Genomic DNA, 14,232 nt, shown 5'->3' with positions numbered 1-14,232 from the left:
ATACATTTTTTTAAAGCAGCTTTATTTATCTATCAGATTTTTATTCTAATTTTATTACTTCATAAGTAACTCAAGGTGGTGAATATACATTCCTCCTCTTTTGCCCACAAGTACCTTACGAGAGTCCCCAAAATGTTTTTTTTTTCTTCAGAAAGTCCAGTTGCCTCTTGAAAAAGCACCTTTGGGACAACCGTGCCCTGGATGGCTGAGAATCTCCATAGACATTTACAAGAGACAATGAGTTTCCAAAAGTCACCCAGCAGGCTTTCAGGCCTAAAGCAGGACCGGCACTCAGATTTCTAAGCTAGCAACATAACCACAACCTCAAACTGGCTCTTTTTCCTTATTTTTTTTCTTTTTTGGACCGGGGGGCATTGTGTTGTAATTAATTTCTTCCCAAACATAGACATAAATGTTCTCAATACCTTTCTGTTAGATAGGTTGGGCTGAAAGACCCTGTGTGCTCTGAAGTCACATAATGAGCTTCTGTAGCTTGTGAAAGATTTGCACCTAGTTTTTGTTTTTATTTTGAAGAAAACTCTTCCAGAGGTCAATGCAAGATTCTTGTTTCTCTCCTTTTAGATGTTTTCCCTTTTGAGTTTTCCAGTAGTTGGATTAGCTGGACCACACCAGCATTTCAGCTACAAAGGGATAATACCTACTGCTGGGTGTATGTGTATCAAGAGAAACAATTGTATGTGTGTGTTGGAGAGCAAGAAAAATGAAGGCTGCAGGCATGAGAAAAGGCAAGTAACAAATACCAGGACAGAGGCAACTTGGTGAGATGATTGGAGCCAGGTTGCAAAATGCAGTGAAGGCTAGAGAAAATGGAGCAGAGCAGCAGAGGTCACTGGCCAGGCCAACATGAGAGGTACCTGGAGTCCTAGTGGATGATCATTTGAATATGAGCCAGCAATGTGCAGCAGCAGGCAAAAAATCTAATACAATCCTGGGTTGTATAAACAGAGGCGTAGAATCAGGATCACATGAAGTATTATTTCATGCCCCTGGTGGAGACTGACTCTGAGGAAGAGGAGGAACAGCCAACAGGGAGTGGAATTGTAGCTCCAGAGGTGGTGGAGGAGGTTGGGGAAGGGCAGAGGCTAGCTGAGCAGTCAGAGGAGGACCCAGGCCCATCCCTTATCCATCCTAGGGTACGCAGGGAGGAGAGGATCAGGGTAAAACGTGGTCTACTTGGGAGGAGAGGGCCATGATCCTCTTCGTGGGTTGCAGGTGTGAGATCTGCATAAAAGGTTGGACCTGCGTGCTAACAGATGCTGGAGACAAATTAGTGTTTTATTCCTAAAGAAGGTTTATCTTGGTTGGCATTCTTCCAATAGACTGTACCTGGTTATCTTCCTGAAGTTGGCAATTATCTATCCTGGTCTGTCAAGGAACTTTATTCAGTGCGGTTTCTTTTTGGTTTTTGCTTCGTTATCAGCTCTTTGAATGTGAACTGTGTTTCTTGCCTTTGAAATGTTATTTTGAAAATAGTTTACTCCTCCACTATGAACAATTAAACAGTGAACCCAAGCTGAAGGCATTAAAGGACTTTTAGTTATGTTTTGGGTTTTGTTATATTTCTGGTATACTCTGGGTCATCACATGTTAGTGCCACTTTACAAAACCCTAGTAAGACCACACCTGGAATACTGCAATCAATTTGGTCACCATACTACAAAAAGGGTGTTGAAACTTTGGAAAAAGTTCAGAGAAGAGCAACTAAAATGATCAAAGGCCTGGAATCTAAACCATATGAAGAACGGTTGCAGGTTTTGGGTTTGGCTAGTCTAAACAAAAGAAGAATTAGGAGTGACATGATAGCACTATTCTAGTATTGGAGAGGCTGCCACAAAAAAGAAGGGGTTAAATTATTCTCCATAGCACCAGAAGGCAGGACAACCTGGAATTAAGGAAAAACTTCCTAACAGTGAAGACAATTAACCAGTGGAACAAGAGGGAGTGTCCACTATACTTATTGAATGCTTAAAATGGATTCAATTACATAAATTTATTTAGTAGATTTTACAGATTAATATACAATTGAAGCCAGAAGTGGTTCTTTTGGACTATGATAAAAAGTGGGGAAAAGCTATGGAATTTTGTTTTCATATATGATAACTGCAGTGAGACTATTTTATTGAAAGTTTTCTAGTTCTTTTTTACTTTTATTCTATCATAAGCCACCCAGAGCAGCTGTATCAGTGAGATGCATAGCATTGAGAAGGAGAGAGAGAGAGAGAGAGAGAGAGAGAGAGAGAGAGAGAGAGAGAGAGAGAGAGAGAGAGAGAGAGAGAGAGAAAGAAAGAAAGAAAGAAAGAAAGAAAGAAAGAAAGAAAGAAAGAAAGAAAGAAAGAAAGAAAGAAAGAAAGAAAGAAAGAAAGAAAGGATGCACAACAGTGGAAAGATTTGGCATTACCCACAATGGAGAAATATATGGTGAAGATGATGGAACTAGCTGGCATGGCTAAATTAAAAACTGTGATTAAAGGAAATATGCTAACTAGGTTTATGCTAACCCCTTTTGGATTTTTTTGCATGAAACAAAAAAAAAGAACTTATAATATTGCATATGGTTTTTATGATTAGAAAAAAATAGAAGATTATATTAGAAAAAGAAAAGCTGAAGCCATAAAGCAAGAGGTTAAGATACATTTATACTTATAACTGCTATAAAGAAAATCGGAAATTACTTCTTTATCCTTTTTTCCCTGCCCTTTTGCCTTGTCCTTTCCCCCTCTTCTTTATTTTCTTATTTTCTACTTTTAATATTATTTTTGTTAGTATTTTTCTTTCTTCTTTAGAATTCTAATAAAGTTATTATCAATAAATAAACAAAATTTAGAAACAGAGATATGCCATATATCAAATTAGTCATGGTTTTTTAGATTTGGGCTTTTAGAATTCTGATATAAAAATGGTATATACCCAAAGCACTGCCATCTCCTGCTTTTCACAATGGATGAGAAAATAAGCAAAAGAAAGGTAAGACAAAAAAATATCTGAGATAGCAGAAACAACTGTTGTGCTGTTCTGTGAAACTGGTAAGATTGTGAGTTTGAACCATTTGTATTCCTGGGGAGATCATTGCTCAAGGATAATGCAACTGAGTCTTTAAAACCTAGTAGAGAAATTCTCCACCACAATTCATACTTGGGTTAAATGGAATTACTCTGATCTCTTTCTCTTGCTTCCCCCATGGATTTAAGTATCTGTTCTGTAGCAGCCCTGTTGCCCCACTTAACTGCCTTGCTGTTTCCTCTGTTTTCCCATGGTCTGTTAGGCATTCCTCCAGGTGTATGTAGAACTCTCCATAGATTGTATCATAATCCTGCCCTGAAAAGTGAGCAAGTTGTGATGGAATCACCTGCAATTCTTTAAAATACACAAATTGCATCAGTGGTGGGATTCATTTTTTTTTTACTACTGGTTCTGTGGGTGTGGTTTGGTGAGCGCGGCATGACTTGGTGGGTGTGGTGTGACTTGGTGGGCGTGGCAGGGGAAGGTTACTGCGAAATCCCCATTCACTCCCCACCCCACTAACCTGCTTTCCAGCTCCGTTCTCCTGGGCAAGGCAACAAAAGAAGACCCAGCCGATCAGCTGGGACTCAAGAGGCAGAGAATAGATGGGGGCAGGGCCAGTCAGGGGTGGTATTTGCCGGTTCTCTGAACTACTCAAAATTTCTGCTACCGGTTCTCCAGAACTGGTCACAACCTGCTGAATACCACCTCTGAGCTGCATGAATATCAACAAGAAACAGTTAAAAATAAAACCAAAGTCAAACCATCTTTTTATTTCAGTCAAGTATTTATAAAGCCATGTCACTCAATCTATTTCAGTTTCATAGAACAAAACTGAACAATAAAAAAAGACCCTATGCATCATTAAAAAATAAGCCAATACATAAAAAGGGCAACCTGAACAAGACAAGTCAAACATTGACAGAGAAATGCCATTCAACTGAACCTGAAGGCTTTGTCTTCACTGATTTTCTAAAGCCTTGTCGCATTTTGGGGAGAGTTTCTTCCAGAGCTGAATGTGACCCTAGGCTGGATGTTGTGCACATCATGGAAGTATAGATGTCATCTATATGTATGCTCCATTATTGTCTTCCTATGGAATTAATCTTTTATTCAAATCCAGGAATAGCTGCAGTCTAAAACACACTCAAGTCTGAAGAGTATCACAGCCTCTCTGGAGACTGGGAGGGATACTAGGATCCTTCAAACACCCAGAGACTGGAGAGATGAGGTTGGTGCTATGGGGAAAGACAATTCTGCTTGGATTTACATATAAACCAGACATTTGATGACTCCAGTTCATGTATCTGATAGTGAGCTTCAGGGTAAGAATGTTTTTGCTCTGAGAAATGATATGGCTGTCTCCTTGAAATTCTGTTGCATCATACAATTTCACTCAGTGTCTATTTCATCAGATTTGCTGTCACTTCATTTTCTGTTTTGGGTAAGTACTGATGTTTTTAAATGATATAACAGTCATGTAGTTGTGTTCACTCCACACACACACACACACACACACACACCAGGCCACCACTCCAAACCAAAATAAGTCTCACTAGCCCTTACATTTCTATTTGGTATATAAAAAAATGTATGGGCTTGTCTTGAATTCTGGAACTATTTTGAGCTCTGAAGTATTTGGCAGTCTGTTCATCCCTGTGTTCATTGATTTTATACACGTTTTATACAGAGATACTGACTCCCTATTGGATGAGGATTAGGATATTTCTATCTAAGAAAAGCCTTTGTTCTGAAGTTGAGAACGAGCTTTGAATGGAGAAGAGATTATGCTTCCCAGTGGTTCAGTCATCCAACAAGCAGGATTCTCTATAGTGAATTCAAAATGGCAGAGTAGGAATTCTGCCTATAAAAAAGATCTGCCAGAAGCTAAGAGCTAAGCTAAACTTGGATTTCATATGAACTGTGCAGGGGCTTCCTTTTTATCTACTCAGTCGCCCAGATCAGACCGGGATCCTCAGGAGAGCTCTCTACTCTCAGTAAAATGATCGTGTATTCAATTATCTGGAACACCAAAATATTGTTTATCAGATTATTATTTCCTTTAGTCCTTTGCATTGTAGAAAGTCTCATCTCTATAAATTTTAAAAAGTGAAAAGAGAATATTACTTTACAAAGACAATATTTATGTACAAATATTTGACAGCTGTCAAAGCAACATTTAAATGTCTATCAAAACAGGTGTATGATAAATAGCTTGATCATGTAGCTTGAATTGTAAAAAAAATATGGAGAAGGTTTTGAACTGGAATTCAAAGACAAATAATTGGAATGGCTAAATTCCTACCTTCCTTCCTGTTTAAAAAGCACAGTGATATTCATACAGCTGAATAATTACTGGTATATAAAAAGTAACAGTGAATTATTACCATTTCCCACTATGGCCAATTTTTTTTCCACTGACAATATTTTTGAAAATCTCCTTCCAAACATACATTTAGCTTAAACATGGATGCTTCTTCCACCAAAGCTTTCATACCCTCTCCAGCTACTCCAATCTTTACAAACCTGATGGCTTTTGCAAGTTTTTACTTTTTACTTTCACTATCCCCAAAGAGTATGCCAATTTCCTTGCACTTCTATATAACTCAAGCCCATGCTCATCCCTACATTTAGAATCCATGAATTCCCTAAATCACTCATATAAATTATTTAAAAAAATATTGCTTTTTCTTTGTCTGCCATATTTTTTGCAAACCTTGCAGGTGTGGAAGGAAAATGACAGAAGAAAACAGCACCACAAAAGTCAAGGATTTTGTCTTTGTAAGCTTCATCAACAAGCCTGCCCTGAAGATCATCCTTTTTTTGGTGTTCCTGATCTTTTACATGGCTACATTGGTGGGCAACATAGGAATGATTGCTTTAATAAGGATCAGCCCCCAACTGCACACTCCAATGTACTTCTTCCTCAGCAATCTGTCCTTTATAGATTCATTATTCTCCTCTGTGGTTGCCTGTAAGTCTTTGGCGAATTTCCTGGAAGATGAAAAATCCATTTCCTTTATTGGATGTGCCATGCAGATGTACTTTGTCATAGGCTTGGCGAGTGCAGAGTGCTTTCTCCTTGCGGCAATGGCCTATGACCGATACGTGGCTATCTGCAAACCCTTGCTGTACCCAGTCCTCATGTCTCCCAGAGTCTGCCTTCTTCTGATGGCAGGTTCCTATCTCCTGGGATTTTTGCATTCCCTTCTGCATACCATTTTCACTTTCAGATTGTCCTTCTGTCGGTCTGAGATCAATCATGTATATTGTGACATCACAGCCCTTTTATTGCTCTCCTGTACTGACACTCACCTAAATGAACTTCTCATTTTTTATGTGGCTGGACTTGTAGAAGCAACTACCTTGCTGAGTGTTTTTCTTTCATATATATGTATTCTGGCCAACATTGTGAGGATCAGTTCAGTTTCAGGCAGGCTGAAAGCCTTCTCCACTTGCACTTCACACCTAATTGCAGTTGCTATCTTCCACGGGGCAATCCTTATTTTACATTTCCGACCAAAATCAAGCAATGGAACCCCCATCCAGGACGTGAGTGACAAAATTCTGGCTGTTTTCTACACAATTGTTATCCCCCTGCTGAACCCTTTGATTTACAGTCTGAGAAATAAGGAGGTGAAGGATGCTTTAAGAGGTCTTTTTTTTAAAAAGTCTCAGTCTGAATTAGTAGATTTTAAAAAAAGATTTCCTGATTTTTTGGCGGGGGTGGTGGTGAAGAGTATAAGCAACTTTTTCCAAATATTGAAATGGAATATTCTTTCCTGTAATTAATATATGTTCTTTAAAATGCTGCAATATATTCTCAATATTCTGCTTTACATGTACTTGGCAAAAGACTAAAATATAATGGAATTCTATTTAAGTGTATTTTTGCAGTTAAATGTTTGTGGCAGAATTATTTCTATGGATTTCTTATTCTTATTCTGTAAGCACACAATGGCTCAGTGACTAAGGTGCTGTGCTTGTCAATCATAAAGGTCAGCAGTTCAGTGGTTTGAATTTCTAGCGCTGCATAACGGAGTGAGCTCCCGTTACTTGTCCCAGCTTTTGCCAACCCAGCAGTTCGAAAGCATGTAAAAATGCAAGTAGAAAAATAGAGACCACTTTGGTGGGAAGGTAACAGCATTCTGTGCACCTTCAGTGTTTAGTCATGTGCCAAAGGTTTAATCATGCCAGCCACACAACGACAGAGACATCTTTGGACAGCGCTGGCCCTTCTGTTTTGAAATGGAGATGAGCACTGCTCCCTAGAGTCAGAAACAACTAGCACGTATGTGCAGGGGAACCTTTACCTTTACCTTTATTCTGTATCCTGTTTTGGTCCTACATACGTTGTTTAAAGTCACTTGATCAATGGGCACAGTGGCTCACATGGTTAAGATGCTGGGCAGATGATTGGCAGGCTTGTGTTTGAGACCCATTGCTGCCATGTGACATGTGAGCTCCCATCATTTGGTCCAGCTCCTGCCAGCCTAGCAATTCGAAAGTGGGCCACCATGAGTAGATAGATGTGTACCACTTCAGTGGGCAGCTTAATGGGGACACGAAAGGAGCTCCCAACTGGGCTTCTCCCTGGCAGCAGTAATGTCACCAGCTGATCCCTTCAACCCAGAAGATCTTCAGCGCTCCTGACGTGGCTGCAGTAGTAATATCAATGGGCAGCATTAAAAAAAATAAATCTATTTATTTACATCATTGTGAGTTAAAAAATTATCTGATGGATCCTTTAAGAACTATGTCTATGCTTCAGAGCGCTGATGATGTTACCTAGTCGGGTAATGAAGTGTTTGTAAGAAAACAACCAAGGTCAGAGAACACCAAGAACCCCACAGTTCAACCCTGAGCTGCAAATATTATCTTCTATTGGTATGAATGAATTAAGGATTTACCCTTCATACCTCTGTACATTATAATGCCTGTATTTGCTTAACATGAACTCTGGGTAGATACTTCCTTCTGCCTTTCTTACCAAGCACATAGGCATAGAGCACATGCTCTTGGACTCTTCTTCTCATAAAATGTAGCTAGCAATGTGCCAATCTTTGCCTATCTCTATATTATATTGCCTGTAAATTACTGGACTATTGAAAAAGCCTCAGGGGCACAGCTATTATAATCATGTCTCTGGGTTTGCAAGTTTTTCATGGTGTCTTTGGCATGCTTGATTCCTGGTACATATGATTCTTTATATTGCATATTTTTGGTTTTCATTTTGTTTTTTTACTGTTATGCATTTGTTTTAACTCACAATGGACTTGGGGAATTGCACATTCCTCAGTGTCAGTTAATTATAACAATCGATAAGTCCTGTAGGCCAGGGGTCCCCAACCACCGGTCCGCGGACCGGTACCGGTCCGTGGAACAAGTCCTACCGGGCCGCTGGCTTGCTGGGCGCCGCCATCTTGTTTTGATGAAAAAGTGAGCTTTTCCGGGTAGAAAGCTCACCGGAAGCACTTTTTCATCAAAACAAGATGGCGGCGCCCAGCTGATGTCGGTACCGGGCCGCGCCATAAAAAAGGTTGGGGATACCAGGCTGCGGCGTAAAAAAGGTTGGGGATCACTGCTGTAGGCAGATAAATTTTAAAAAATAACTCTGTATATTATAGTTAAAAATATTTCAGTACTCGTTGTTTAGGCTCAACTCTCAAAAACACTCACATGCAGAAGCAGCATACTTCAACCTCCAGTAACAAACACATAAACAAATGCAACATGTTACTTCTTTTGTGTAACTGTGCCTTTGACTTGGTCTTGACTCCTAAGGACTGCCTGGACAAGTCTGTGCAATTTTTTGGGCAGCATTTTTGGATGTGGTTTGCCATCCTAGAGCTGAGAGAGAAGGACTGGCCCAAGGTTACCAGCTGGTTTTGTGCCTAAGGCATGATAGAGCTCATGGTCTCCTGCTTTCTTTCGCCTTTACACTGAACTGGCTGTCTTCAAAATGCATTAACAGCATCTAAATCTCCCGAATTATTATGAGTATCGAAATGGCTTCTGACTCATGTAATTTTATATTAAAAAAACAAAAAAATATTACCAAGATGAATATTATAGTGGTTGTTTGCAAGAATTTGAGAAAAAAGGTTAGGAATACTCCACATTAACAAAGCAATCACTGAAGATCTTAAATATTTCCTAGAACCTTCCAAGCCCATTTCCTTTGAGTTTAAAATGAGATTAAGATTTTTTTTTTCCAAGTACATTGGATACCTCAAAGAACGTTCAGAAAGGTTGGCTGTCATTTTTCTTATCTTGGAAATGTAAAATCATGAAGGGCATCCTTATGCATAAGATATTGACTTGCCTTACTTTCACCCTGTTTAATTTAATATCCCTCCATTCGTTAATCTGGTTTTGTGAAGAATATCAAGTTTTAAAAGATAAATGTCATTTTGAATAGCATATCAAAAATGTAGAATCTGTTATTATATGAAGAACTGTGAAAAATATTGTACAATGAAAAAAAAAACCATATTATCCCAGATTTACAATCTTGGCTTAATTAAATGTGTTCACTCTCTGTTTATGAACTGGCTTTGCATTTAGGATAAAGGAAAGACTATCTGTGTTTATTTCATGAAATTAAGGTTTATTGCTAGGTTTAAAATCAACCAGGAAATGTTCTAAGCTTTGGCTAGAGGTTCTAGAGTTTGGAGGGACTTAACATTGGATTGAAACATTTTTCTCCTATCTTTGTATAAAACTATTTAATTCTTTCTTGAACTGGTGTCTTGTACTGGCCAGGGATGTGATGTCACAGTAGCCAATCCAAATCCCACCCCATCATTATACCATTATAATTATAATTCATTATTAAACAGATTAATGCAGTGTGAAATAAGCACGGGGTTGGTTATATGCTATGTTTTGTAATTGGTCGGGTACACGGGATATTCAGGGTTTCTGAGAAGTGGAACCATTGAATATGGTGATATACAGTACCTTCCATTGAAATTCTGATCAATAGGAGTTGGATAGGGGATATTTAAGTATGAAATAATGATGATGAGCCATGGTGGTGCAGTGCTTAGAGTACAGTACTGCAGGCTACTTTTGCTACTTTCCGGCTGCCTGCAATTTGGCGGTTTAAATCTCACCAGGCTCAAGGTTTACTTAGCCTTCCATCCCTCTGAGGTGGGTAAAATAAGGACCCAAATTGTTGGGGGCAATATGCTGACTCTGTAAACTGCTTAGAGAGGGCTGTAAAGCACTGTGAATCAGTATATAAGTCTAAGTGCTATTGCTATTGCTAATACTAAGTAAATGAATATTTTAAAAATACTTCAATAAATATTGATAAGCACAATGAAATTTAGTTACAGTATATTGTTGTTATTTGTTATTTTTGCTTTAGTGGCAAAGAAATCATTTGTCTCCTTACAGAGAGCATCTCTGTGATGACTAGTTCTTACATAATCAAAAGTAAGAACTTGATGATACATCATGCCATTACCACAAAACCCTGTATTTCCCATCCAGGACAGAGTTACTTCTTGTTTAATTTTGGAGAAGGCAGAAGAGGCTAAAAAAAAGTTCAATGTAATTTGTTATAAATAAAGCTTCCATTTGATGTGCAATACTTGTTGAAATTCTTTCATAATTGCTTTAACTCTTTTGTGGGAAGTTTAGTGCCACAAAATGGCACTATGATCAGCAGTCTGACATATTGACTGATATTGTCCATCAAAAAGCCAACATGGTCATTCTATTTTATTTTTATTTTAACTACAAATTTCTGCTTGTCAGCTTGCTGATCATCAAAATCAGAAAGAACATTATAGATTTGAGTTAACAGAGTCAGAAGTCAATTAGGAGTACCATTCCCAAAGGTTTAAAAGCAAACAAACCCAAAATTCTCCTGATATAATCATCATTTGGGAATCCCTCATTTTAAGATGACTAAGAGAAGATGTCTATCTCCAGCCTGCAAAACCATACAACCTATATTTTTTACACCTAAACAAAGTGAGTATGGATTTACTGTTGTGCCTGTTGGCTTACAGAAATCAGGGAATGGAATTGTGGGGTAGGAATTATAATAGCCACATTTCAAGATAGCCATTTAACATCTGTTTTTTTTAATTGCTGTAGTCATGTCTCTTCTGATTTAATAAGAGAACTGAGCATGTTTTCTCTTTCTTATTGAAGTCTGTATTATTTACAGAAATGAAAGGTAGGAACTGTAATGAGCTGAATCAAATATAGTTCAGAATTTTGGTAACTGTTTAAGCCTCCTCTAATATAGGCAAAACATTCAGCAAGTTATAGTTCAAAATACATCAGGAGGGATTCAATTTCTTGTTGTTGTTTTTTTGAGGTAGACTAGAATATTGAGTCCTTTTATTTAATGTTTTGAATGACCAATATTGTTAAAATGTGTACATCACCTTTAATCAAAAACAACTTTTTGTGTCTGATTGTAGAGTAGTATGTATAGATATTGACTGACAGATTTGAAGTTGCACCAAATGTTCTTGCTTCTAAATTATTATTTCTTAAGCACTACATTTAGTAAGCCTGGTTTTCAACTAAGCTTATGGTACAGATGTCAGAATAATCAGACTTTAATATCAATTATGTTTCTTTCAAAAGTAAAAATGAAGTCTAATTACCATCTAATCCCTGGATTCATACCAACCAATCCATCTGTTCAGTAATACTGGGTGTCTTTTTTTTAGCAAAGCTGCAAGATTGTAGGGGGATCTCAAAAACAAAAATGAATGTTATATTATATGAATTAAATCTTGAATACAGTAATTTTGTACTTATTACTAAACATTTTAAACAATGAAAGTCAATACTTTAAACAAGTCAGCAATTATATTCCATTTTCTGTAGAATTGATGATTTAATGATTTGAATTGCTGCTATGATTTCAACTATTTGCATTCTGTTGGAGATCTTAATTTTATAATGCTCAAGACAAAACCAGATTGCTTTGACACTGTAGGAAGAAAACTATTTAAAAAGTGAAATTCTTATCCCAGGCTATAGAATCCAATATTTATAAATTAGTAATCTAACTACTAACTGCTTTTTATGACACAAACAAACTTTGCTTTGTAAGGCCATTTCCACATACTGTCTAATAAGAGAAAGAACATTACATTATTCAATATTTATAATGTAATAATAATTTATTGCTATGTAGTTAGAATCCTGGAGCTTATAGAATGTTGCTTTATATGGGTTTCAATTGAATAAAACATGCTAATAACCTCTTTTCTTTTCTTTTTTCCCCCCTTTTCTTTTGGAAGATTTGCAAAAGATTAGATATTTGCAAGATTGGGTGTTTATATGCTATTGTTTTGGATTGTGTTGCTTTTAATAATTGCTATAAATGTGTGCTGCTCTGAATCAGATGCTGAGTAGAACAGTCATTATAAACAATAAATAGGGCTAGTTTTGGATAAAAGTCAACAAAGGTAAATCTGATCTGGTTTCCTATAAAAAATAGATTACACAGACAATATGTGCAAAGATGTTTGTGCTTCAACATTCTGTCCTCTTTATCCAAATCTGTTTCTTATTTGTAATAGCTATCTACCCAACCATTAATAAAACCAAGTAATAGTCTATAATGTTGTTGTTGTTGTTGAAAATCAGAGGCAAATGATTCCCAAGACATGACAGGACATAATTTTATTACCCACAGAAAAATGCCTTGCAATATTGAAAACAATCTTTCTCATATTCATGAATTCCAGATTTACTGGAATAGAATTGTCATAATCTGCAGACAGGATGAGAAATGCCATGCTGGCTAGGATGATTTGAGCTGCAGTCGAACAAATTGAGAAAACATTGGGTTGCAGAAGACTAATTTAAAGTATTATTCCATGCCATGGTTCCACAGTTACTATAAGGTTCCTCTTTTACAAATAAGGAAAATAAGCACAGAGGTTCAGAGGGGGTATTCAGCAGGTTCTGACCAGTTCTAGAGAACTGGTAGCGGAAATTTTGAGTAGTTCTGAGAATCGGCAAATACCACTCTGACTGGAGATTTGACAGTATCCTTCCCCTGCCACGCCCACCAAGCCACGCCCACAGAACCGGTAGTAAAAAAAATTGAATCCAACCACTGCAGAGGTTCATTTGTCCAATCTCATATAGAGACATTCTAAGGAATTCTCAGACAGATAAGTCTCCTTTCTGTTTCCCTCTCACACATAATAACATATTTCTTCAGGTGAATACCATAACATCATTTTTCTTTTTTAGACTCCGTATTTCATAATATACATCAAATAGATGGCTGGAGAAAATTGTACTCTGATGGAAAACTTCATTCTTTTGGGATTCACGGATTGTCTTGTCCTGAAAAACATTCTCTTTGTGATCTTTTTGCTCATCTATATTATCACTGTTGTAGGAAATACTGTTATTATTTGGGTTGTGAAAATCAATTCTCACCTTCAAACCCCCATGTATTTCTTTCTCAGCAATTTGTCTTTCTTAGATCTCTGTTATTCTTCAGTTGTCACCCCCAAAATGCTTATAAACTTCCTATCACACCAAAAAATCATTTCATATACTGGGTGCATCTTGCAACTTTACTTTTATGCTGGTTTGGCAACCACAGAATGTTACCTTTTGGCTGTGATGGCTTATGACCGATACTTGGCTATCTGTAACCCATTCATGTATACATACATCATGTCTCGAAAGATCTGTATCACTTTGGTCACCTTGTCATATTTGGCTGGATTCCTGAACTCTACAATCCAGACAGGATTCAGTTTACGAGTAACATGTTGCAAAACCAATGTCATTGACCATTTCTTCTGTGATGGACCTCCTCTGAGTTATCTTTACTGTTCTGATATTTCACTCAATGAACTTTTGCTATTTACAATTGTTGGGTTTAATGAAGTCACTACCACATCATTGGTGTTTGTATCCTATTGCTGCATCCTCTTTACTATCCTCAGAATGGACTCCGTAGAGGGCAAATACAAAGCTTTCTCTACTTGCACATCTCACTTGATGGTTGTCACCCTTTTCTATGGAACTCTTCTCTTCATGTACTTGCGTCCTACAACTAGTTATTCCATGAACACCGATAAAGTAGTGTCAGTCTTCTATACAGTGATAATCCCAATGCTCAACCCAATAATATACAGCTTGAAAAACAAAGAAGTTATAACTTGCATGAAGAAAATATTAAAAGGAATGGTATTTTTTAAATGA

At 37.4% G+C, this 14,232-nt stretch overlaps 2 protein-coding genes across 2 annotated transcripts; both read left to right on the top strand.

Annotated features, from left to right (window-relative positions):
• Positions 1-5,757: 5,757 nt before the first annotated feature.
• Positions 5,758-6,813, top strand: LOC148133221 (olfactory receptor 5AR1-like). The gene has a single exon (XM_087944299.1). It carries the CDS (start codon positions 5,758-5,760, stop codon positions 6,811-6,813), a length of 1,056 nt encoding a protein of 351 aa, XP_087800425.1.
• A 3,534-nt stretch (positions 6,814-10,347) lies between these two features.
• Positions 10,348-14,232, top strand: LOC113424761 (olfactory receptor 5AP2-like). The gene is made up of 2 exons (XM_026686616.2): positions 10,348-10,363; positions 13,304-14,232. Exons 1-2 carry the CDS (start codon positions 10,348-10,350, stop codon positions 14,230-14,232), a joined length of 945 nt encoding a protein of 314 aa, XP_026542401.2.

Source organism: Notechis scutatus, chromosome 1, assembly GCF_049901735.1.
Source record: "Notechis scutatus isolate UNSWTSFEM ecotype Mainland chromosome 1, rNotScu1.2, whole genome shotgun sequence".
Classification (NCBI taxonomy): domain Eukaryota; kingdom Metazoa; phylum Chordata; class Lepidosauria; order Squamata; family Elapidae; genus Notechis; species Notechis scutatus.
This window is presented reverse-complemented; position numbering and strand designations above follow the sequence as displayed.